General features: G+C 46.1%; 1 protein-coding gene and 1 long non-coding RNA gene across 2 annotated transcripts in view; one reads left to right on the top strand and one right to left on the bottom strand.

Annotated features, from left to right (window-relative positions):
- The window catches only part of LOC129387832 (uncharacterized), a 239,617-nt gene that overhangs the window by 116,514 nt on the left and 100,022 nt on the right, over positions 1 to 23,081 (bottom strand). The window lies entirely within an intron of this gene.
- Positions 18,018 to 23,081, top strand: part of LOC126542779 (uncharacterized) — a 114,238-nt gene continuing 109,174 nt past the window's right edge. The window contains exon 1 of the mRNA XM_050189837.3: positions 18,018 to 18,657. Within this exon, the coding sequence (XP_050045794.1) occupies positions 18,638 to 18,657 (20 nt within the window). The 5' untranslated portion in view covers positions 18,018 to 18,637. The remainder of the gene's footprint in view (positions 18,658 to 23,081) is intronic.

Below are 23,081 nucleotides of genomic sequence, written 5' to 3'. Positions count from 1 at the left end.
GTTAAAATGATTGATGACATCTTAGTTTTCGGCCAGGACCATGCCGAGGATTACAGGCGCCTAGAAGCAGTCCTGGGCCGTCTGCGAAAGGAGCGGTTCATCCTGAACAAGTCAAACCGCAAATTGGGCGTCACGAGCGTCAAATTCTTCGGAGCGATCATCAGCGGTTATGGGATAAGAGTTGATAGATGCGCTTCGCATGTGCTGTTCCCGTCTCTGTGGTTCAACTTTGCAGCGCTGCTTTTTAAAAGCAAACGGAATTTCACCCGATCCAGAAAAGCTCGCAGCCGTCAAACGCATGGGACCTCCGGTTCACGTCGGTGGTGTCCGCAGATTTTTGGCCATGGCCAATCACTTGGGCAGGTTCCTACCGCATCTCTCCGAGGTTACAGCCCCCATCCGTTAGCTGCTAGAGTTAGAGAAGCGAGTGGACGAGCTGGCAGAGGAGAAGGGGTAACAAAAAAATGGGCTCTAGGACGATGATGGAAGAGAAGAAAAATGTGTAACGATGTGCAGATGCACTCGCGTATTCACTGTGTGTCACAGGACACAAATACATTGCGGTGTAATGATCGGCCCTCAGCGCACCCAGGACCACATGTTAATAGGCTCTTACCCGATGGCGGCCTATCAATTCAAGAAACCCCCTGCGACGAGTGTGAGAGCGGCGGCTTGACTCTTCCTGCTCGGCACCATTTCTACAGGAGATAATTGCCGCAAAGACATGAGACGCCTGGAGACCTTTCCCTTTTTTCTCACAGAAGGCCGCTGGTGATCACACAGCCAGCAGATTGCGGATCCTATCGTGGAACGGCTCTCTCACCCGGCGCGCTTCCTCACAGAAAAATACTGGCGGTCCGTTATTTATTTTACTTCCAGATACTGCCGTCTTTTGTGCAAGACACAGCAGGAGTGAACACAAAAATTATAACTGGAATACAGCACGGAATGCAGTAAAAGAGAATACATAGGATGCAGGGAACATCAAAAGATATAAATGTGAATGCAGGATAAAATAAAACATAGATAAATTTTAACTATCAATTTGGCTGGGTAATTCAGAGTAAAATATTTGAATGACAGATTACGCAGTTAACCATCTAAGGTAGTCAACAATCCAACAGTCAGAAGAAAAAGGGATACTTTAAAGCAACCCGCACTAAATATGAAGGGCAGAATGCGTGCGTCTTGAGTGTGACCTCGAGTAGAGAGGAGGTTGCACTACTGAAGGTACGTTAGACCTACACGTAGGAGCCGGCGGTTCAGACTATGGACCAGCCACTCGCGTCTTGGAGGTTTTCCAACTAGCACTCGCCAGTGGATTCGTCACCACAACATGCGGTACGTATGCTACTTAAGACTATTCAGGACCATTGTCAGAGAGAGACCCCTGAAGCTTCAGCGATGTGCATACCTGTAAACATTTACTCTATCGTCATTGTTTCCAACTTCGCAGTAGCCTCTTGTGGGATGAAGCCTGCCTCGTGCAGGCACTAGCCTAACGGCTGCGCCGCCACTGCAAATAAAGGAACGATGAAGATAACGTATTATGCAGTCGAATATCATCCAGAATATCCCCGCGATAAAAAAAAAAGGCTTCGAAGGGAAGGAATATCTTCGCGGTGTTGATACAGCGCGATGCAGTTTATAAATTTCTGAATATTGAGTGAATAATCCGAGAATAAAACAGTGCTCTTCAGTATTTATGGCGGCGCGACTCTGGTCACGATGTACTTCGAGTCGCTAACAATAAATGACGGGAATAGAGGGACCTTGTGGCTAAGATATCCAGCGCACAGACGAAGTGTTTAGCGTGGCTGAACCGCTCGACTTCTATTTGATCAAAAGTGCGGCTCAACGTGACTAATGCTCAGCAGCAGCTGAGCGCAGTGAATCTTGCGATCGGGCTAGTGACAGGTACCAAATACTTTACGCCTCTCGTCATTTGCATTCGCCGCTGGTGCTCGGTGCTATCATCTTCCTTTCCCAGCGCCCGTGGAGTCAAATCGCGCGCTCATAGCCTACATTGCTTTCCAAATTTATCATGAACAGAAATTCCCGATGACGACTCTATATCGCGTGTTTCTACGAAGACTGTCCCAATGATTAAACACAGAGAGTACGAGACAAATGACAATTTTTGTTAACCAAGCTTCATAACAGCGGCGGACATCATAATTTGCGCAATAATCGCCAGTATATTTAATAATAAACACACTTTTAAGTGTTTAATATATAGTTAATCACATTAGGGCATGTGCAGATAACTGAAGTAAGTCGGGGCTCTAAGCATAACCCCTATATTTTTGCGCCTAGCACCAGTTTCAAGAAATACGGACTCAAAAGGTGCCACAGAAGCTTGTGTTATGCAGTTAATAATTTATGGTACGACATTTTTCCGCAATGATGAAACACAATAACTGGAAAAGCAATGCATTTATTTGCAAGTCTTTATTATATCGCTGCATTTCTAAAAAAAATGGCTCGAGACACCATGTTTCCATCAGAATGTTAGGCTTTGCGTACAGGCTGACCAATTAATTACAACATGCACCCTAAGGTCATTACCTAGACGTTAATTACTCAAAAGTCTGGTAATTAATTCTTGTATTGATGATTATCGCACAAATTATGATGTTTGCCACCGCTATTTGATCAGCGAAAATCATTTTGTCTCAAATTTTCTATTTTTGATTATGCGAGAAAGTTGTCGCATAGAGCGGTATAATGGCCGGCTGCTAACCACAACATTACTTTCGAAGGTATCGAACGTGTTTGTCACTATCGCGACTGTTGGCACTACCCAGTGCTTGCTTTGTTTTGTGAAAGAATGTTTGCTTAGCGAGAGGTTAAGACTTCTGCGTGTCGTCTGCTCGCCTGCACTGGCATGACGTATGCAACATGACTACAGCCTTAGAAAGGAGAAGACACTCCTGAGTTGTTGACCAGTTAGTCGGCAGAGGTCCGAGACAAAATGAACTAAACGCTGCAAAATAGTTTCGCAACTGGTCAGGCAAACAGAAAGCAGGTCAGGTTACATCATTCCTCTATCATCGCCGAAATGTCCCCTTGTCAGCGGAAAAAACGCGCGCATGATACTTGACGCCGGATGCAGGTTATTCTTCAAAAGCTTATATAAACGTTGGGGTGGCGTCGTCCCGAACGCATTAGCCTGGATTACACCGGTCCAATACCTTTGATTAAAGCTAACGTGGTGTATAGCATCAACTGAAAAACAACGTCAGCTTTTGCTGCAGCTAGTACGTGAGGTAAAATTATACAACATGCCTATAAAATGCTCTGCGAATACTGCCCAGTGCCCCAATTGACCAAGAAGTTTCAGTGATAGAGTAATTCGATAGGACAGAAGCCGGAAAATCGCTGTAGCTAACACACATAGAGAAAGTGGCCGGCTAATGACAATCAGTTCTTACAAACGAAAGCCTTTGCGAATTCAGCCCCAGATTTTATCACTTTTTCCACTACACACTTGGAACATGTCTACAATGTTGTTCCACACTGAAGGAGGTGCCATAGTTGGTGGAAGTACGGGGAACTCCTATGCCGAGAAGATAAAACAATAAATTGAAAAAGCAAGACATGCTGAAAAAGGAGAGTTGGGTACTAAAACAGCATGCCATACAAACTATAAAGCCGCAAGTGTAATATTGAAAGCATGAAATGATAACTGCAAAATTCGACAAATGAAAAAAAGAAAAGAATTACTTAGCGAGACAGGGAAAAGGAAAGCAACGAGAAATTCGACAAAAATTTTGGCTGTGCTGTATGCTTATTCCACTCCTGTCTTCGATGCTTAAATGCCCAGCGAGAAGGTACAAGGCGTAAGTCTCCTCTTCTTGATTTCTTTGCCGGAAGAGCCGTTGTGATGGATTATAGGTGACATGTGCTCTCTCCGGTCAAATGTGTCCATCCTGCCAGCGCTACCCTACTGATGCGAAATATCAGGGCTAATAAAAGAGCTTGGAGACAATTCAACAAGGCATTAAAAAAATCATTCGGGGCACAGATGAAGAGCGGCGTAGAGTTGAGCACAAGCTGGAGTTAATGATATTCTCGCTGAGGATAACTCCTTTTTGCCCACGACGAAACAGACGTTCTGAGGTAGCCTCAATATAAAAAAATAAAAAAGTAAAGAAAGCTTTTATTGGCAGGAAACATTTTTTGGTCGATATTATAGATGAAATTGCAGACGAGAAAACTTTTTTTCAATTATGTCAGTTATGTAACTGTCAGTTATGTAACAATTATGTAACTTACTTGAGTAACTAAAGGCTCATTGCATAAAACTGCGACTGAAAGGACGTACGATAGCAAGTCGAGGTTGCCTAGTTAAGGTGCCCCTGATGCAGGTGCTAATCAATCGCAGCTCCAGTAACACGTTGACAAACTTACGATGCGCAGTTACTATGTGCCTTGGAGAAGTGCCTGTGTTTACCGCGGCACGGCGCTGTGGCACCATGCAGCGTGCACTGTGCGAATGAGTTCTGTTTGCCTCCGACATTTCGGTGCATGTAGTCTTTCTTTCTTTCTTTCTTTCTTTCTTTCTTTCTTTCTTTCTTTCTTTCTTTCTTTCTTTCTTTGGTTGAGTAGGTATATGATACTCAATAGGTTTAAAATAAGATGACATGAACCAGTGCTAACACCAAGTATAACTCGCTTTTGCAAGCAAAACGCCGGCTGAGTGCGGATTTCCGAGGCACGTATGACACACAAGCAGCATCATACAAGAAACTTCACGAGCCAGTGCGTATGCTAAGCGTGAGTACCTATCCTTGGTAAAAGTGGGAGGTTACAATTAAGGGTGTCGCGCATTTATGAAATCTTGTGCCCGAGATCCAGTTCCGATTATTTTCTGCGCAATGAACACTTCGAGCTGTCGGCGGGATGAATTCGCGCTCCAGCGGTGTCGACGCTCTGATATTCATAGACAACATGCATAAGGTCTCCACAAAATTGGGCGACGATGACAAATTATTTTGGAGCCGAAAGTTACACTGCCCTACCATCACCCTCAGGACGTTCCCGGGAGATTAAATAAAATTTTTCGGTTTATACTAAAATGGAACAAATGTTCGTCACCGACAAGGTCATTGTTGTTTATGCGCAGAATGTTCCGTGCAAGTGCGTAAAACTGAAGTAACATGGAAGAAAAATAGAGCGGTATACAGTCAGATGGAGCAACAGAAGATAGGTTGAAGACGCGGACGAAGATTTTTAATGGCAGAAAATCGGGAGAGGAGAAAATGTGCTTTCCATTAAACGTAATTTCGCTGATAATGATGGTGCTGGTCAGAACCATGATGTTGTGAATGTGTAATATCTGGAAAAAATTTGCTCCTGTTCCTTTCTTTTTACTGATTCGTTCAGAGATGCAGCAACGTGACTCGCTCCTTTTTCTAAAAAGCTTTCCAGGCTTTGATGGTAAAAGATTGCTGAGGAGCTATAACATCGTGTCGCTCTACAACCAAAAATTAAAAAGAAATATTTTCTGGTGTTTTTCGCGCCAAATTGAAGCAAAATTTGCAGACACATTGTGAAAGGACTGCAGCGCTAAAAGGCATAGGCGTTTTCTTTTTCTTTTACACCATGCAGTTCTATTCTCTGCATCGTAAGCAGCACACAAAGAATGCGCACTGTATTCGCAACTAGGTTTCGGAAGACCCGGGGCACTGCTTTTCGCCAACATTTCTGAACACATGTATACTGCCCAGCGGAGTCAGATCGAGTTTGAGTAAAACTAGGCTTGCGATCACATAGGATCGAATCCAATAGGGGGCCGCGTCATAGCGTTGAAACTTGATTGGATACGCACGTCAAAGCAGACGCATGCGCGCAAGCGCCGACGTACATGCGTATGTCGAAGACGTCGCTCACAGCTGAAGGAACCGACGGCAGTGGTTGTCGGGCGTAACATGAAAATAATAATAAAAGAAGCCACGCAACCGACGCAACAACATGCCTTGCGCAATCACACACGTCTTTTCCCCCGCAATAGCGACCTTGCATTCCTAGAAAGGCTCGGAACCAACCACCTTTCCTGAGCCTCCGTGCACGACGTCTTCCTTTTGAACTGTGGCGTAACGTTCTTTTGTTCCAGCATTTTATGTAACCCCCTGCCCCATAATTTGCAGTCCCGCGCAGTCCTTATAGCCCTTACAGCGTTGCTGGCGTGTTTTCGTACGCCGTCCGCTTCCAGACTCCCCGCGAAAGTAGCGCGTCAATCCCGGGCAAGTCCCGGGAATTGGGAAAGGGCGACACCCGCTCACCACAGCCGCCGCCGCCGCCCGAAGGCCGCGCACATGGCCGCGTGTATTACGCGCTCGCAGCGCAGGCAGCGGGCGCGGTTCTCCAGGCGCTGAAAAGGCACATTTCTGCAGCGGGCTGTAAGCCCAGATGATTTTCGCGTCAGGCTATGCTGCTACATTATACTCTAAAGTCATACAATTATGCAAAACAGCAACGTCACGCTTATCCGCGGCTTCTCAATTTCGAGGTTCCTGTGCTCCGGGCTGTCGTAGGTCTTGTTTAAATATATTGGCGTGGCCTTAAGCATCGCTAGGCGCTGCCCATTATATTTCTTACGCCCCCTTATACAGCACATTTTCCCAACTCCGGACATCTCGATCACGGATTGCAGTGGTTCCCGGAAGCAAGAAGTGACTCATATTGGAACCAGCGATACTGAAGTCTGCAATTCCTGCGTCTAGCACGAACACCCGAATGCTTTTTCGCAAATACTTGAACAAGCACGTATGACGATCGCTGCTCTTTAAATAATTCAAATGCCTCAATGATACAAATAAAAGTTTGTTGCCAGCTATACTTCATGTCTTCACTCTCGGTCATGCAAGTTACGCTTTGCATGTTACCAACACTGTTGCCAATGTAATACGATGAGCAAACTAAAGCCAGTTGTTTTATGTGCCACTTATAAAGTTATGACCACGAGTAAGAAGTTTAGATTGTGCGATTGCGCTTTTGTAAGCAGCCAGGTCAACACATGTGAGCCACGTTGCCGTGGAGAATGATGAACGCGAATTAGAAATGCAATGTTCGCCTGAAGCTACGGTTGTGTTATAAGACAGAGACCCCGTCGTAAAGCGTTTCTCGTTGAAGTAGACCATCTAGGGTTCCTTAGAACGATTACTTTACGATCGTGATGCTAGCAGCGTGATGACCATCACGCACGCGGGTTCACGGCCATTGAAAAGAAATACCAATATATATTCGAGTCTAGTACTATTTGAGATATTTCAGCAAACGATTGAAAAATCTACGTTGCCATCTAGTTGGAAGATCGGAAAGACTGTTCCGGTCCAAAAATAAAAAGTAAAATAAAAACTCGCGTTTTAATTCTCGCCCGATATCCTTAAAAAGCTTGCCCAGTAAAATTCTAGAACATGTAAGTTATACAAACAATTTTCACTTCTTTGATATAGGCTCATTTTTCTCAAATATACCACATGACTTCGGCAAACACCCTTTTTTGCGAAACGCAACTGCCATTTCTATTACGTAAACTTCATGTAATTCTTGACCAACGGTTTATTCCAGACCGTATTCCCTAAGATTTTGCAAAAGAGTTTGAAGAATTTAGTCACAGCGTACACTTTAACTAAGCAAACTGAAGTTTAATAGCAAAGTACTCACATGACTGAATATTTTTGGCAGGTAGTTCATAATTCGTGTCGGCTAACACCTTTAACTCCCCGTTGAGCCCCGTTCCTTCTGGCGTGCCGTAGGGTTCAGTACTTAGCCCGCTTTTGTTTCCTATTTATATTAATGACTTGCCTTACTGTGTATCTTCTATGATTCGTTTATTCACGGATGAATCTGTAGTTCATCGCAACATTAATGACTGAAATAATGCTACCACACTTCAAAATGACGCTTTAGCTTACTGGTGTAGTGTATGTGGGCCTTTGACGAAGATAGGTCCTCCTATCGAAACATTGGCCAGCCTTTCTGAGGCACCTTATCCCTGTTTATAGCCTTTATACCACAGTGTACTATTCTATCTGTCGGCCCCTTTCTTGATTTTGGTGTAGTGTATGGATGATGAAACTTAACCGCACTAATGTGAGGTATTACGGGCCTCTCCTGCTTCTTATCCTTTACTGCTTGCACCCTTGAATCAGTTACGTCATGCTGCTTCATGTGGTATTCACCTAACATTGTCTTGGTATTCCCACGTTATCAAAGTAATTAACAGCGCCACCCGTTCCTTAGGATGCCTCCGTCGTAACTTCCCTTCTGCTCCTGTTTCATTCAAACTTCTGTATAAAAAGTCAGTCTAATGTAAGCTCGGACATCCTGCGTCGATCCTGGACCCCAGCACTGGTATATTCACTACTTCTTTCGAGCGAGTCCAAACTAACTTTGTTCGATTTGCGCTTCGCAAGTGCAATCACACCGCCAACAGAAAAATAATTAAATAATCTTCACTGCTTACTTCCTTCGCCTGTCGTCGCAATATGTTTGTCTGTGTTTGTTTCACAAAATATAAGACGACCACATCCTGCACAACTGCCTTATATATCCTTGTTCCGTCGTACGTTTCACCTCGTTGTGAAATATACGCGATTAGGACCAAGCACACGAGGAAGTGCGCAACACCATCGCAGTCTGTAAGGCAACCTCGCTTTCTTTAAATAATCTCGTGTGACTTGTCGTAAGTGCTCATTTTAATAGCGACAATCATTATACAGATCAGAAACATGTCTTCGCGTAATGTCTTTCTTCATTTGGTCGGACAGCCAGCGGGTCGGTCTGTTACCACGCAATGCCGCGAAGAAGAAAAAAGATTGCACAGATCCCACCCAATGTAAGAATCGATGTGATGCAAATGACTTTGCAGGCTATCCAACACCTTTGGGATTCCCCAAAGCTTTACCAGCTGGACCAACGCATTTGTGAAGATCGAACAGTTGTGCATGTGACGACAGTAGCAAGATGATGGTTACGACGATAGTACGGCGGCAAAGGCATATTATCCACCAAGGTTACTAATTAGAAGCTATGGTGTTGCGCTGCTAAGCACGAGGTCGGGGGGTCAAATCCCAGCCGCGGCGGCCACATTTTCGATAGGGGCGAAATGCAAAAAAGCACGTGTCGCTTGCATGGGGGGCACGTCAAAGTGGACAAAATTAATCCTGAGCCCCCCACTACGGCGTGCCTCATAATCAAATCGTGGTTTTGGCGCATAAAACCCCAGAATTCGTTCGCTACGGCATAATTCTCACTGTGCTCCTTCGATGCGCATCTGTACGACATGCTGACTGTTGAGTTCTCCATAGGTATTTAATTGGAGTAAGCGAGGGATACACGGATTGTGACGTGATCTTTGAATGAGCAAGAAGATATGTTCCGCCGTTTGCAGCGCGCGCATCTCGTCACCGTCCTTCTAGCAACTCACTGGCTTATTCGTCTCGCACCAACATTTTTAAGCATTCATTTTTTCCACGCACAATCCAGGAGTCGAATGCCTTACCCGCCAGTGCATCATTATCATATACGGTCACCGCATTTGAGCGGTGACCATGTCTTCAAGCGCAGCATGCGCTTTGTGTCACAACACCGTTAGCACAGGCTTTGGCAGGTGCTGATTAATTGGCGGCTGTAATGCGAATTCTCGCGTATCATGATAGCTCTGATAGACTATACCTCATTGCCTATACGAAGGCCCCAGTTAAGACCAGCAATTTTCTGCAGCTTTATGGAGAGGGCTTATTATAGTCATTATATTCGTCACCTCCTCGCCTCTTCACTGAACATATTTCTGTTTTAGTTAGCACTCAAGTTTTATAAAGGTAGCAAACTATTCCAAAGCACATTTGTATTCAACACGACCTACCATTCTTCATTCATGGTAATGGATTAGCGAGCCTCTAGGCAAGCACTGCATAAGAATTTCAATTTACCGACACCTAATGATGTTTATGGGTACCCGAAGCTTAATACAGAATAACATTCCGACTGGCATTAAAGGTAACTGTAATTCTGTGCAGACAACAGAAAGTTCGTCACGTCTACAAATATCTTTCCTAGATTTAACTGACTGTAATGTTTCTTGTGACGCAGTGCCCGCTCTAAAAATATAGTGTCACGTCTGTTCGACCTTATTATAATAACGTGTTCATGCATTTTTGTTCTAGATGAATATCGTTTCGCTTTTGATATGTTTTGACCGTGAAAAACCATGCTCCCTTGCCCTTTGTTTGTGATTGTTTTTACTATTACTGTATTCCAATCTCACCTGCTTAGTCTTATTTAAGACCGCGGTATACTTGAAAATAAAGAAAAAGTGTTATACAATCGTACGCACCTGTGTATATGTCGCGTGGTCTATGTTAAAATGACGATGGCATTTGTACTACGGCGAAGAAATGTTAAAAACGTGACCAACCTTTGCCGATACCGAAGGTGGTGCGACATCGCACGTTAGCTGCTATACGAGGAACATACTGGGCAATGTAGGCCGATCACGAGGACAGAAACTGGCACCTCACGCGTGCGCCAAGTGTCTCAAAGACGAGTGTGCGTGCGATCGTGGCCGAGCGATTAGGGCCGCTGTGCTCGAATGCAGAGGTTTGACTCCACAGTCGGTCATGTGTTTCTTTTTATTACAGAGGTTCGAAATGAGGCGAGGCAGTAACCTACCTACCGCGCGACATTCTTGGAATTATGAGGCAAAACATTATTCACATTAAAAAGAAACCATGCCCCCGGGTAAGATTCGATTTCATGGCTTTTCTATATGGAATAAAGTGATCTTACTACAGCAGCACTGAAGTGAATCTATAAATGGGAATATGTTATACTGACCGAAGCATGTGCAAAAACTCAATTAGACGCGCCATTTCGTGCATGCTTCGCCGAGGACTGGAGTGGACGTTGAAAGCAGCGTTATGCTATGCACTGCAGTGAAAAGGCAGCTTTTTTTAGTGTGTGCAGCCACTTGTCAGATGGAATGTCACACTTATCAGAACAAATGTCAGTGAACGGGCAGTTTCTACATGCCGTAATATGGTGCGAACACATTGGAAATGAGAAAAACGCGTCGAAAGCGCTTGCACTAATGCATTTATTAGAGAAAACCTGTGTTCCCCTTGGCTACCCCGGTTACATATCATTACGTCCAAAAAGCGAGGAGTCTCGTAGCTTTTCTGCATTGCAAATACTACAAGTATAATATTATAGCGGGTTGCATGTGAGCTATCGAGCTCGTTTCAGACAGCGAAAAACGGGCCATTTATTTGACTTGTTTTTTTTTTTTTTTAAATCCTTTCTACTCCCGAACGACTGCCCCTCAAATATAATACGTCCTTTAGTTTTTGACTTCCTAGGCAGGAGGCACGTTAACCATCGTTAACCATCACTTTAAAGAATGTAAACACATTTTTTCAGTCCCCATTGCGGGAAGCCCTGACAATTGCGAACGAAACGGTCGTACTGGCACCGAAACTGCAAACATTGCAAGGCACTCAAGTGAACTGATCGCGCTTCCTAACGGTTTTTAATGGCTTCTATCTTCTGTCTGTCGTTGGATGTGCTCAGCTTATATCTGCTGTTCGCACCGACGAGCGCGGCTTCTTCCCAGAAGTTGGCGCTAGATCTTTTCTGCGCAGAGGCCGATGCTTCGAGAAATGATGACGAAACTTGTTTTTGTGGCGATAATAACCTCTTCTCGCCGCTGAGAGAGTCTCTTGGGCAGTGCGACGGCAGCCAGTAAAACTATAGGCATATAAGCTACAAGATGACGCTACCGCACGTCTGTTGTTTTACTTTTTGTAGGCGATATCTTTGGTATAATTATCATCGACATTGTGTTATAACTCTCGCGCAAGAGGCGTTTGCTATATCGAAACCTACGAGTGTTTGCACGAGGCGTCATGCTCCTAGTATAGAACGCCCTAAGTTTTGAAAGCAACCGGCTAGACCAACTTGACTTTTCGCTGCGCCTTCGCATCTGAACTGGACTCTGCCGACGTGAGACTATGTTGGCAAGGCTAGGAGTGACCTTCACGAAGACTTTCGCTTTTGGTATCGGAACGGCCAACAATGTTATGTGTGATGACTGTGGTCGCGAACAGACCATTCAAGATGTTTTGCGTGACTGTCCTCGCTACAATGTACAGATACGATCGGCAGCAAGGGCGCTAGCTCGCTTTGATCACGGACCATTATTAGAGTAAATCATTTTGGAATGTATTACGGTGCACTTGTGACGTAGACAAATTGAAACAAGACCATGACAGGAAGAAGCGCCAGCCGTGCAACTAATGTTATTTATGGCGGCAAGTTTAATTTTATGGCAAGGGGCCAGCGTACGTAAATGCAGTTGTGCAACACAATCAGACCACGGAGATTAAGTAGCGAAAATGCATGCCTCTTCAAACATGCACTCAAGGGATTAATTTGCACTGCTGCGCAGAGCCACAGACGTATCACATGATACAAATATCGTGCTTCTTTTAATGTAGTATGCCTCCATTAATTCACTTGCCAAGGTATCTTTGTTTCTGCCGAGTGAGCGGATGTTAGAAAGACTTGGCTCACGCATGCAGGAGCAACAGTGCATAAGGGAATGTCCAGCAGTCTCATTCTTGACAGAAATCGCATGTTCCCTTACCCTGTCATTACCGAAGAGCCCTGTTTAATTTCATGCACCACGTCCATAGCTCAGGCAACATACGGCTTAACATGCTTTTTTCCACAGAGGGACTGCTTTTGCGATACTGAAATGCGTAGGCACAGGCCAGCCAGCTTTCATGCAGCAAAAAAAGAAGCAATAGGTACATTAATTTCTACTTGTTAGCCAGTTTCTTCCGGTTATGAGCCACTTCGAGCACATGAGGAGCAACTTGTGACCTTTCTCTCCAGTAACGTCTTGACTATCTGCTTGCCCTTCGTTTTTTTTAAAGAGGATTTCAGCTACTGCAACAATGACGGAGCAAAGATACCCCACTGAACGTTGTCGTGCGGCCTGATGGTGAAAACAAGACATCACCAAAACCGCCTGTTGAGGCGCTAGGTTACTCGATCCCGGCTCCATATGGTAGCGTGGCGGAGGCTTCGGATTGAAGGAATCAGAAGCTCGGAAGATAGGAAATCGAAAACCAACAGGTTTACTGGTGCTTTATTAGGAAAAACCGAAAATGGTCAAGTGTTTAGCAACGAGCGCCCGGATGAGCCCCGTTTCCATGGCCCAGAGCCGCTTGTTTTCTCTCCGCACCGTCATTACAACACCTCTGTTGCAAACCCTCTCTCCTGGCTGTAGCCAATCACCCACCAGGATGACAATCAATCAAGAAGCACAAACAACACTGTCGCAGACGGAATATCGGACCGGCAACCCCCACCAAATTCCAGTGGGCGCAAAGGCGGAGTGGGAATGGGTCAGGCAGTGGAAGTGGGAGAGATCTCTCTCACTCGCAACTGGTCTTCTCCGGTGCTTCTCAGCGCATGCCCCAGCTCGTGGCGCCTTTCTTCCGTGAAACGTGCCTGAGCCCTTCGCGTCGTCTTGGCCTCCCCCGGAGTAGAAACGCCTTCTTTCCTTTGTGGCGCTTTTTCTCTGGCGAGGGGAGCTCCAGTAGTGCCTCTGTAGGGGCGAGTTGGTTCATGTCCAGTAAAAGAGAATAGCGCGAACAAGAACGGCCACAAAATGAGAGAGACACACACAAAAGGACACACACAGAAGCGCTTCTGTGTGCGTCTCTCTCATTTTGTGCTCATCCTGGTTTGCGCTATTCTCTTTTACTGGAGGAGAGCTCGTTACAGGAAAATTAGCAGTGCCCAGCGTCGCGTGGGGACTGTCCTCCGACTACCTTGCCAGCGTGGTTCTCTCATGCTACTCCTGCGCGTGACTAACAGCATGTTGTCGACTGCAGTCATAACACGCCTCAAGACACATGGTCTCTCTTTTGGGACGTTTAGCGTATAGCGAGTCGAACGGTAAAAGCTATTTCCATGAGTGTGGACAGTACGCCCAGGAGGCGTGTCGCCCAGGAAAGGTTAGACAGGAAACTAAAAACTGCAAGTTGTCATTTTTAGGAAGCTCATGCGCGAAGGAAATCTCTTTGCCATATTCAGATAGCGTTAAGGCTTCATCCACTGTATTAGTGGGCGTCAGTAATATCAGGGTTCTTACACTAGGCCAGCAACACGTAATTTTATTTTGCAATGTCGACATTATAAGCCATCGCAGCAGAGAGCGACGTAAGCGCTGCTACAGTTATAAGGATGCCTTGATTCGCGTGCTCGCCCGCATCGAGACACCCTAGCTATTTGAGAAAAGACTTGCACTAACGACCGTCGCCTGCATTGGTGTCCCTTGATCTGCATGTGAGCATCTCCCGTGATTATGTGACTGCTCCCTGTCTCATCCTCTCTATTTGCTTATCTTTCAACACCCCTTTCCCACTTGTAGGGCATCAAACCGGATTTTTCGTTCTGGTTAACCTCCCTGCTTTTTCTCTTTCCCTTCTCTCTCTCTCTTGTGAACGTTCTGTTCGATTAAGTAGCGCGACAGGCCTGTCTAATCAGATTGCACGTGCGAAGCGAACAGCCTGCGACTGCGTGATATGTGCACATTTAACGCATCCCGTAGTAGAGCTTGAAGACGATAACATTATTCTATCTGCATTGTCGCTTCTCATGACTCTGGCTATAGCACTAAGGTCTGAACCCAAGCTAGCTGGAACCCAAGGTAACATCCTTTAACGAAACAGTGCAAAAGATGGGACACGGCGAGTAAACAACAGACAGACAGAGCGCTGGAAGAGCGAAGAACACAAAGGAAGGCCAATGAGAACACGGGGAAGTATACGATGCTCGGTGTAGAAGAAATGTCGTACCTTGTAGTGCAGCACACATTTCTTCTACGATAGCAATCGCTGGAGATCACCTTGTCAGGACCCACATTGAAATTGAAGTACTCAGGACCCATATAAGGCATCTGACCAGGACTCCTCGTCACCACTTGGCCTCCCTAACAGCGGACAGACCACACACATCTTTCAGCCGGACGATAACCGCATATGATGAATCATTGCCAGCTTGTTTCACGCCGGCTGCGAGACCTTCGATTCCTACATGGTGCCTCGCTCAGCCAAAAAACAACCTCACAATACCTGGTATCTCGAAAAAAGCTGATCTATCATCACCAGCCCTTAGACAGCTCACGCTACTACATTTGTACGAGAACTACCGTGATTCTACGCATACTTACACTGATGGATCTGTCCTTCCAAGTAGCTCCGTGGCGGCAATCGTCATACCAGCGAAAGCTACAACAATCAAATTTAAGACGACCCATGCGATAACATCGACGGCAGCAGAGCTCGCAGCGCTCTTTGCTGCCCTTCATCACATTGGTGATGAACCACCACATAAATGGACAATATTCTGCCATTCGAAGGCGGCACTGCAGTCTCTACTGTCACCTTTACGACGCGGACCACACGAACAACTAATATTCCATATTACAGAGACGTTGCAACATACAAGTGAAGCAGGCCATGAGATAGCCTTTCAGTGGTTTCCAAGTCACTGCGGGATTATCGGCAATGAACGGGCGGATCACGCTGCCCGCTCAGCCCATACTGAGGAGCGCCACGTCCCAATTCCTCATTCTAGAACTGACGCAGCACGGAAGCTCCGCCTACTTGCTCGGCAGTGCACTGCGTCGCAGTGGAATGAGCCACATTTAAGAAACACGCGACTGTACTCACTTGATCCAACACTAAGTCTTCGAGCGCCATCACAGCTTCGTCGTAGAGACGCCACACTTTTATATCGACTTTGGTTGGGCGTTGCTTTTACTAAAGCCTATGCATTCCGCATAGGGATGACCGACAGCCCAACATGTGACCACTGCGGCCATGAAGAATCAATTGGCCATATTTTGTGTGCCTGCCCGCAGTACAGTACACAGAGGGCATGCCTTCGCCACGAACTTGACCAACTGGACGACCAAGCGCTATCCGAAAAAAGAATTCTACAACATCGAAAGGACCTACCGTCACAGAAGAAGGCCGTGCACGCGCTATTGCGCTTTTTGCGATCTACCGGCCTGTGTGAACGACTTTAACTGGAACGCCTTTTGTGTGTGTGCCTCCATGTGTGCGTTTATTTTTTTCCTTTTTTTTTTTTAGCGTTTTCCTCTCTGTCATCTTTCTAACCCCTATCCCCCATCCCGAGTGTAGGGTAGCAAACCGGAGACTCATATCTGGTTAACCTCCCTGCCTTTCCTCTTCATTCTCTCTCTCTCTCTTCTACACCGAGCATCGTTACCTTCCCGCGTTCTGCTTGACTCTTCCTCGTGTTCTTCGCTCTTAGTTCAAGCTGTTTGTTTGCTTCTCCCCGTCTCCCGTATTTCACGCTGTTACGTTCAAAAATCTGTGGCTGTCCCCCTTTGAGTGACAACGACAGGCGTTGAGCTGGCGCTATGTCTCTCTTTTTTTTATTCTTCGGGATGGTCACTGCCTGAATAAAGGCACACCATGGCAAAACAAGGTATTGAATAGTATTCTGTAGCATATTCTGTATTCTGTATCACCTATGACCGGTAGAAATAATATGAAATATCAGAATATGATGACAATGAAGTTTTAGCCAAGCTCATGCAGACCTACAAAAAAACAAAGAAGAACGATGCGTCGCCAGTCATCTTACAATAAGTAGTAGAAACTCTGCATTATCAATCATTCGAGCCTGAAACCGAACATTCAGCCTCTCCACTCCGAGATCGGCGCTCGTGTGGCAAGGATAGCAATTGGTCTCCTGTAGTACACTTTATACTTTCTGGTGACGTTGGCGGACGTTCCTTCTTTTTCTGTAGCGCTATAAATTAATATAAAAATATACGTATATGCAGGCCTATGCATCATATTCATTTTTTTATTTTTATTTCTTATTGAATGTAGGAGTATCAGCGCTGCTGCGCATGACTGTAATTGATCCTCATTTCGAGTGAATCCGGCTTGGCGTCATTTCGGTTACTAAGTGAATTATACATTTTATGACCTCTGCATGCAAGTGGCGATGTTTCTACCCCTAATAAATGCTGTAAATTCTTAGAAGAGGTTTTTTTTTTTTCATGAGCCGTTAGCATTGCTGACTGGAGACAGAAGCAGTACTGCGACACATATCATTCCCGTGAATTTCACACGCCCTTGATGAAAGACTCTGCCGAAAGGGTCACTGAAGTCTGCAGGTTTTTTTCGAGGTCAAAAAAGCACGCAAAGCAAGTTGAACCGAGCTGAACATACAGCATCATATTAATTTTCTAGGCATAGGCTATCCATACCATTAGAAATAATTGTTAGTTGGCTGCCTCCTTCTCTTTCAAATATATAATAAACCTTGTCCTGTGTATATATTTACATATATTGTGTTTTTGCATGGTGTTCAGAGTGGTAACTTAAAAGTTATAAAATACAGATGAGGCAGCCGCCGCTTGTGCTTTAATGCGCTTGTCAACCTATATTGTCAAGATTTGCAAAAATAAAGCGAAAATGTGAATTAAACACCGTGCACGTCCGCGCCAACAATGATGCAGTAAGCTTTAGCAATAAGTAACGTCGAGGCAACTCTAAAGAAACGTTAAATCATGCGCAGGGCCCCGTAGTCCCCCCCACCCCTGCCGTAGTCGGCGCCTATGCACGCACACACACCCGCACACGTGCCCGCGTGTGCGGAGCCACGCAGAATTTTAACAGAACGCGACGCTATATTTCGCGTTTCGCTCTACGTCGTACTCCATCTTCAAAAAGAAAAAGAAAACTCTTATCAGTCATCATAGCCGATGCGCCTTGTTGGACTTCCCGCTTCGCGCAGAGCCCTTGAATCCTAATGGGAGGTAAGCTACACACTCGTTTTCCCGCAGCGGTAGATGGCGCCACTTTCCCGGCCACTTCACTCCATCTCCAAAGCACGCGTCCACGCCCACTGCCCACTTCTGCGCCCAGGCGCGGCGCAAAGCGACGTAGACGACGCAGCCTTCGCACAGTCGGCGGCGAAACGCCATCGGCTGGTTGCCTTGGTGCGTGACGCCAGCTGTGAGCGCAAGCGTGAAACGAAACCACCGCGCCAGTCGTCGCCTGCGTCAGGCCGGTCAGAGGCGCTGGATTAACACGCGCATCTCCGAATGCATTCGCCCGCGATGGATCTCTAAAAAGCTGTCGTGCCGCGCGTGCCGCGGACAGTGCACACTAGAGCGACGGGCAACGTACGCACCTCAGAGTTCGAGCCACGGCTCGGCGCCAACGGCCGTTCGAGACTACGGTACGGCGCCGCCGCCGGAGTTCGCGAAGCGCTCCTGCTCGTGGGACCTGTGGTGCGAGGCGGGCGGCGGTGAGGAGCAGCGGGTCGGGATCGTTGCGGTGCGCGGTTCTTGAGTCGCGAAGGAGACGTGTCTGCCCGGGAGGCGGACGCCGGTGCAGCACCAGCGAGAGTGCGCCATGACCGCGCCGCGCTGGCGGAGAGCACGGCCGCGGAGGCGAGCGGCCCAGAGGCGGGGACCTGGCGTACACCGGGTCCCCCGGTCCCGTCACTGACGCTGGCTGGAGCGGCGGAAGAGGCGGCTGACGGCGATGCGACCTCACTCAAGGCCTACATGGAAGGCGTCAGCAGGCGGTGAGTCTTCTTAGAGCCCACCCCGAATGGAAGCGGGTATATGCTATACGTTCGCGTGCACGACGGTTTTCGTCCGCGTTGCACTCAACTAGTGCATATCAAAGCAATTCGAATCAAATCAAATGCAACATTATTATTTTGCATTAGACGTTAGCAAGATAACGTATAGAAGATACACGATACAAGATATGCAAGATAGACTGTTGCCTGCGCTCTGCGCACTGTTCGTTTCTCACAGAAAAAAAAAAAGCGTTGATTGTAAGTCGGGCATAAAGTGCCTCATGTGAACAGACAAGATAGCCTTCGCAGTGGCCACAGATTTTGGTATCGAGGCCGACGAAGATGTGTACGGATTTTGGGCTGTTCTTACATAAACCGTGGTCCGTGAACAAACAGGGACCTCGGAATCTTCACTGGAGCCCATGGAGACGGACGTGCAGACGCGGAGCAGGTGACAGTCCTACAAGAAAGACACGACATTTCCGGTGACTTTCCTAAGCTGTCCGCAATATTCACGTACGCACACGCTTGGTGCAGAGCTACAAGGTTGAGAGGCAAATGCTGCTGACTTCTAGAATTGTACCCGACTATGGTGTTTTTCGGGAATCTTGATTTAAAAAAAAAAAGAAAGAAAGAAAGAAAGAGAGGTTGAGGTCCTAAATGAAATGCCTTCTTTCCAGAGTCAATGCAATGTATTTTTCTTGCTTAAATGCAACAAACTACGTTCTGATCGGTTCAGCGGTTTTTCAGATGCGAGCATTTCTGCGCCCAAGCTATACTGAATATGACCGCCACGTGTCTGAAGGAGGCTTTCACCGCTTGATAAGGACGACGTTGATATTGCCTATTTATTTATCCAACACTCTGTCACTCGTTTTCACCCCTTACGCGTGTTATACGAACACACTCCTGCATGAAATGCTTCAAAGCCGTCTCCACATTAATTTGCCATGTATAGATGTCGTTCCTTGATGATACTGTATTCTACGCTTATATTGTTCCGTTGCTTTTTAGCGGAGTAATGCATACACCCTCATTCTCCTTTTTCTTACGCTGGTACTCTTTGGGTGAATATACTGAAATCATTATCATCATCGTAAGCCTATTTTACGTCCACTGCAGGACGAAGGTTTCTCACTCCAGTCTCAAATTACCCTTGTCCTGCGCCAACTGCATCGGCGAATTTTTGTGCCTGCGAATTTCTTAATTTCATCACCCCACCTATTTTTCTGCCGTCCTCGACTGCGTTTCCCTTCTCTTGGCGCCCATTCTGTAAATCTAACAGTCCACCGGTCATCTATCCTACGCATTACATGGCCTGCTCAGCTCCATTTTCCCCTCTTAATGTCAATTAGAATATCGGCTATCTGCGTTTGCTCCCCTATCGACACCGCTCTCTTCCTGTGTATTAAAGTTACGCTTAACATTCTTCATTCCATCGCTCTTTGCGCGTTCGTTAACTTGTTCTCGAGCGTCTTTGTCAACCTCCAAGTTTCTGCCCCATATGTTAGCGCCCATCGAACGCATTGATTGTACACCTTTCGTTTCAAAGATAGTGGTAAACTTCCAGGCAGGACATGACAATGTCTGCCGTATGCGCTCCAGCCCATTTTTATTCTTCTGTAAATTTCCTTCTCATGATCCTGTGAGTAACTGGTCGACCTAGCTAAACGTACTCCTTCGCAGACTCTAGAGGATGACTGATGATATTGAAGAATTCTTGCTCCCTTGCCAGGCTATTGAGCATTACCTTTGTCTTCCGCATATTAATGTTCAACCCTACTGTTACGCTCTCTATGTTAAGGTGCTCAATGATTTGTTGCAATTTGTCCCCAGAGTTGCTAAACAGGAGAATGTCATCTGCAAACTGAAGGCTGCCGAGATATTCGCCGTTGATCCTCACTCCTAAGCCTCAATACTTCTTCCAGGCATGCAATGAACAGCATTGGAGAGATTGTGTCTCCTTTCCTGACCCCTTTCTTTATAGGTATCTTTCTAATTTTCTTGTGGAAAATCAAGTTAGCTGTGTAATCTTTGTAGATATTTTCGAATATATTCACGTGTTCCTCCTGTACTCTTTGATTGCGTAATGCCTCTTTGACTACTGGCATCTCTACTGAATCGAATTCCCTTTCTTAATCTGCGAAAGCCATATGGGTAGGCTGACTGCACTCTGCAAATTTCTCGACTACCTGATTGATGACATGGATATGGTCCATTGTAGAGTATCCCTTGCTGAAGCCAGCCTGTTCTCTTGTTTGACTGAATTCAAGTGTTGCCTTTATTCTATTGGATATTATCTTGGTGAATATTTTATACAATCCTGTAAGTAAGCTAATGCGCTTCTAATCTTTCAATTCTTTAACGTTTCCCTTTTTGTGTATCAGTATAATGTTGCCATTCTTCCAGTTCTCTGGAACCCTTGAAGTCGTGAATCATTTCGTATAAAGGGCCGCAAGCTTTTCAAGCATCAAAGATCTCCTCCATCTTTGATTAAATCAAGTGTTATTCCATCTTCTTCTGCCGCTTTATCCAGGTTCATGTCTTGCAAGGCCCTTCTAACTTCATCGCTAGTTACAGAAGAGCTTCTGTATCCAGTTCATTACCACTTTGAGTGAAGGTAGCGTGGTTGCTCTGGATACTGTACAGGTTAGTATAGAATTATTCCGCTGCTTTTACTATATCATCGAAATTGCTGATGATATTACCCTGCTTATCTTTCAGTACATATATCTTGGCTTGTCCTATGCAAAGCTTTCTTCCCTCTGATTTCATGCTGCGTCGATTTTTTACTGCTTCCTCAGTCTTTCTAACGTTATAATTTCGATTAGCTCTTGCTTTCTTTTTGGTGATCAGTTTTGAAAGTTCCGCTAATTCTATCTGATCTCTTGAGTTGGACTCTTTCATTCTTTATATACTGAAATACACAAACAAAACATCAGTCGATATAAGGCGGACGCATTGTTATTAAGTCTCACGCCACACACGGGACCCAGGTTTCAGCTGCTATACGGGCACGGTTTAAAGGGCCCCTCACCAGGTCTGGCCATTTTGAGCTGACAAGCGCAGAGCATACATTGCGCGATAACGATCGCGTCTGCAAAGTATTACATCGCTACGCGCCGCGGAAAGATCTGAAATTTTAAACCGAACGCCGTCTTCCCTTCTCCTCGCGGCCGTCGCGATCCAGGCCGGAGGATGACGTAGACGTGCTAGCGCGCCTACGTACACGTGTTCGTACTGTGACGTCGCTCGTGGTGACACGTGAATTCGATAATTATTCAAGGTAACATCTGTTATTTGTGTAATATGTTGCTTGAGTAGACGAATAAAGCTTAGAAAACTAATAAAACACAAAAACCTAATGTCTACGTGTCTTTTTTTTTTACTTCGCACCGCAGCAGAAAAGATGTACTTCCGTTTCGTCTGCTTGTTCCCACGTCGTGCAGTCGCGAGCGCAGACAACGAAACTATGTCATTTTCTACCGTGTTCCAGCGCGGGATCATGCTCTGTGATCCTCTTGTGTCTGCCTCAGTATTCGTATACCATTGACTTATACCGCTAATCAGTGCCCTCGTGCACAGCGCGCAAAATCGTGTGCTGCGCGAAACGAGGCAAACAGCAGCTCGCGCGCGACGCCGTCAGCGGAAGAGCGCTGCGCCGCAACAAAGCGAGGAGAAAAAGAAATGAAGGCGGGGCCCGTGACGTATGTATACGTCACGAGATCCTAAAAGTCCGGTATGGGAGAATACAGGAAAAGAATTTCGCTTGCGGAGGTTTGACGGGGCAAGTGTAGAACGTGTCTTGCTTGGCAGTGGAGTTCGCCTCCTAAAATCATGGGTTTGCGGCACTGAAATATTTCTATCTCAGCTATTATTGAGCCGATTTGCAATTCTTTTTTTGCGGCAGAACGCTCCCTAGAGGGCGCGTAACAAATTCCAACGTATAAGCAAAATTTGCTATGGGGCCTGGTGAGGGGCCCCTTATAGAAGCGCGCTGGATGGGCCCATGGTGGCGCGCCGCGGCTCTCGCAACTTCATTACTTCAAGAGGTCGCGTTACAGAAATATTAAAGAAAGAAACACATGCTTCCACCCTCAACGCAACTAGCTGGCAATGAGGGGGACGCCAAGGCTACGTAACCGCAATGACTATACGCCTCCACAAGGTCAAACGGCCCTCGCGATAAGAAGTGTATGCCGGCAGAAACACACACAGTTTTTACTTTTTCTAGACGCAGCCATTCTTCATAAGTGTCTGTCACGTAGCTATCGTAAAACAGCAACTTATGTTACTCCTCGTTTCTTGCAAAATCTTTGTGTGTTGCGACAATTCGATGGAGGCGAAATACGAAAACACCCGTGTACTCAGATTTAGGTGCACGTTAAAGAATCCCAGGTGGTACGAATTTCTGGAGTCCCCCA

This window comes from Dermacentor andersoni, chromosome 2 (genome assembly GCF_023375885.2).
Source record: "Dermacentor andersoni chromosome 2, qqDerAnde1_hic_scaffold, whole genome shotgun sequence".
Taxonomy (NCBI): Eukaryota; Metazoa; Arthropoda; class Arachnida; order Ixodida; family Ixodidae; genus Dermacentor; species Dermacentor andersoni.
This window is presented reverse-complemented; position numbering and strand designations above follow the sequence as displayed.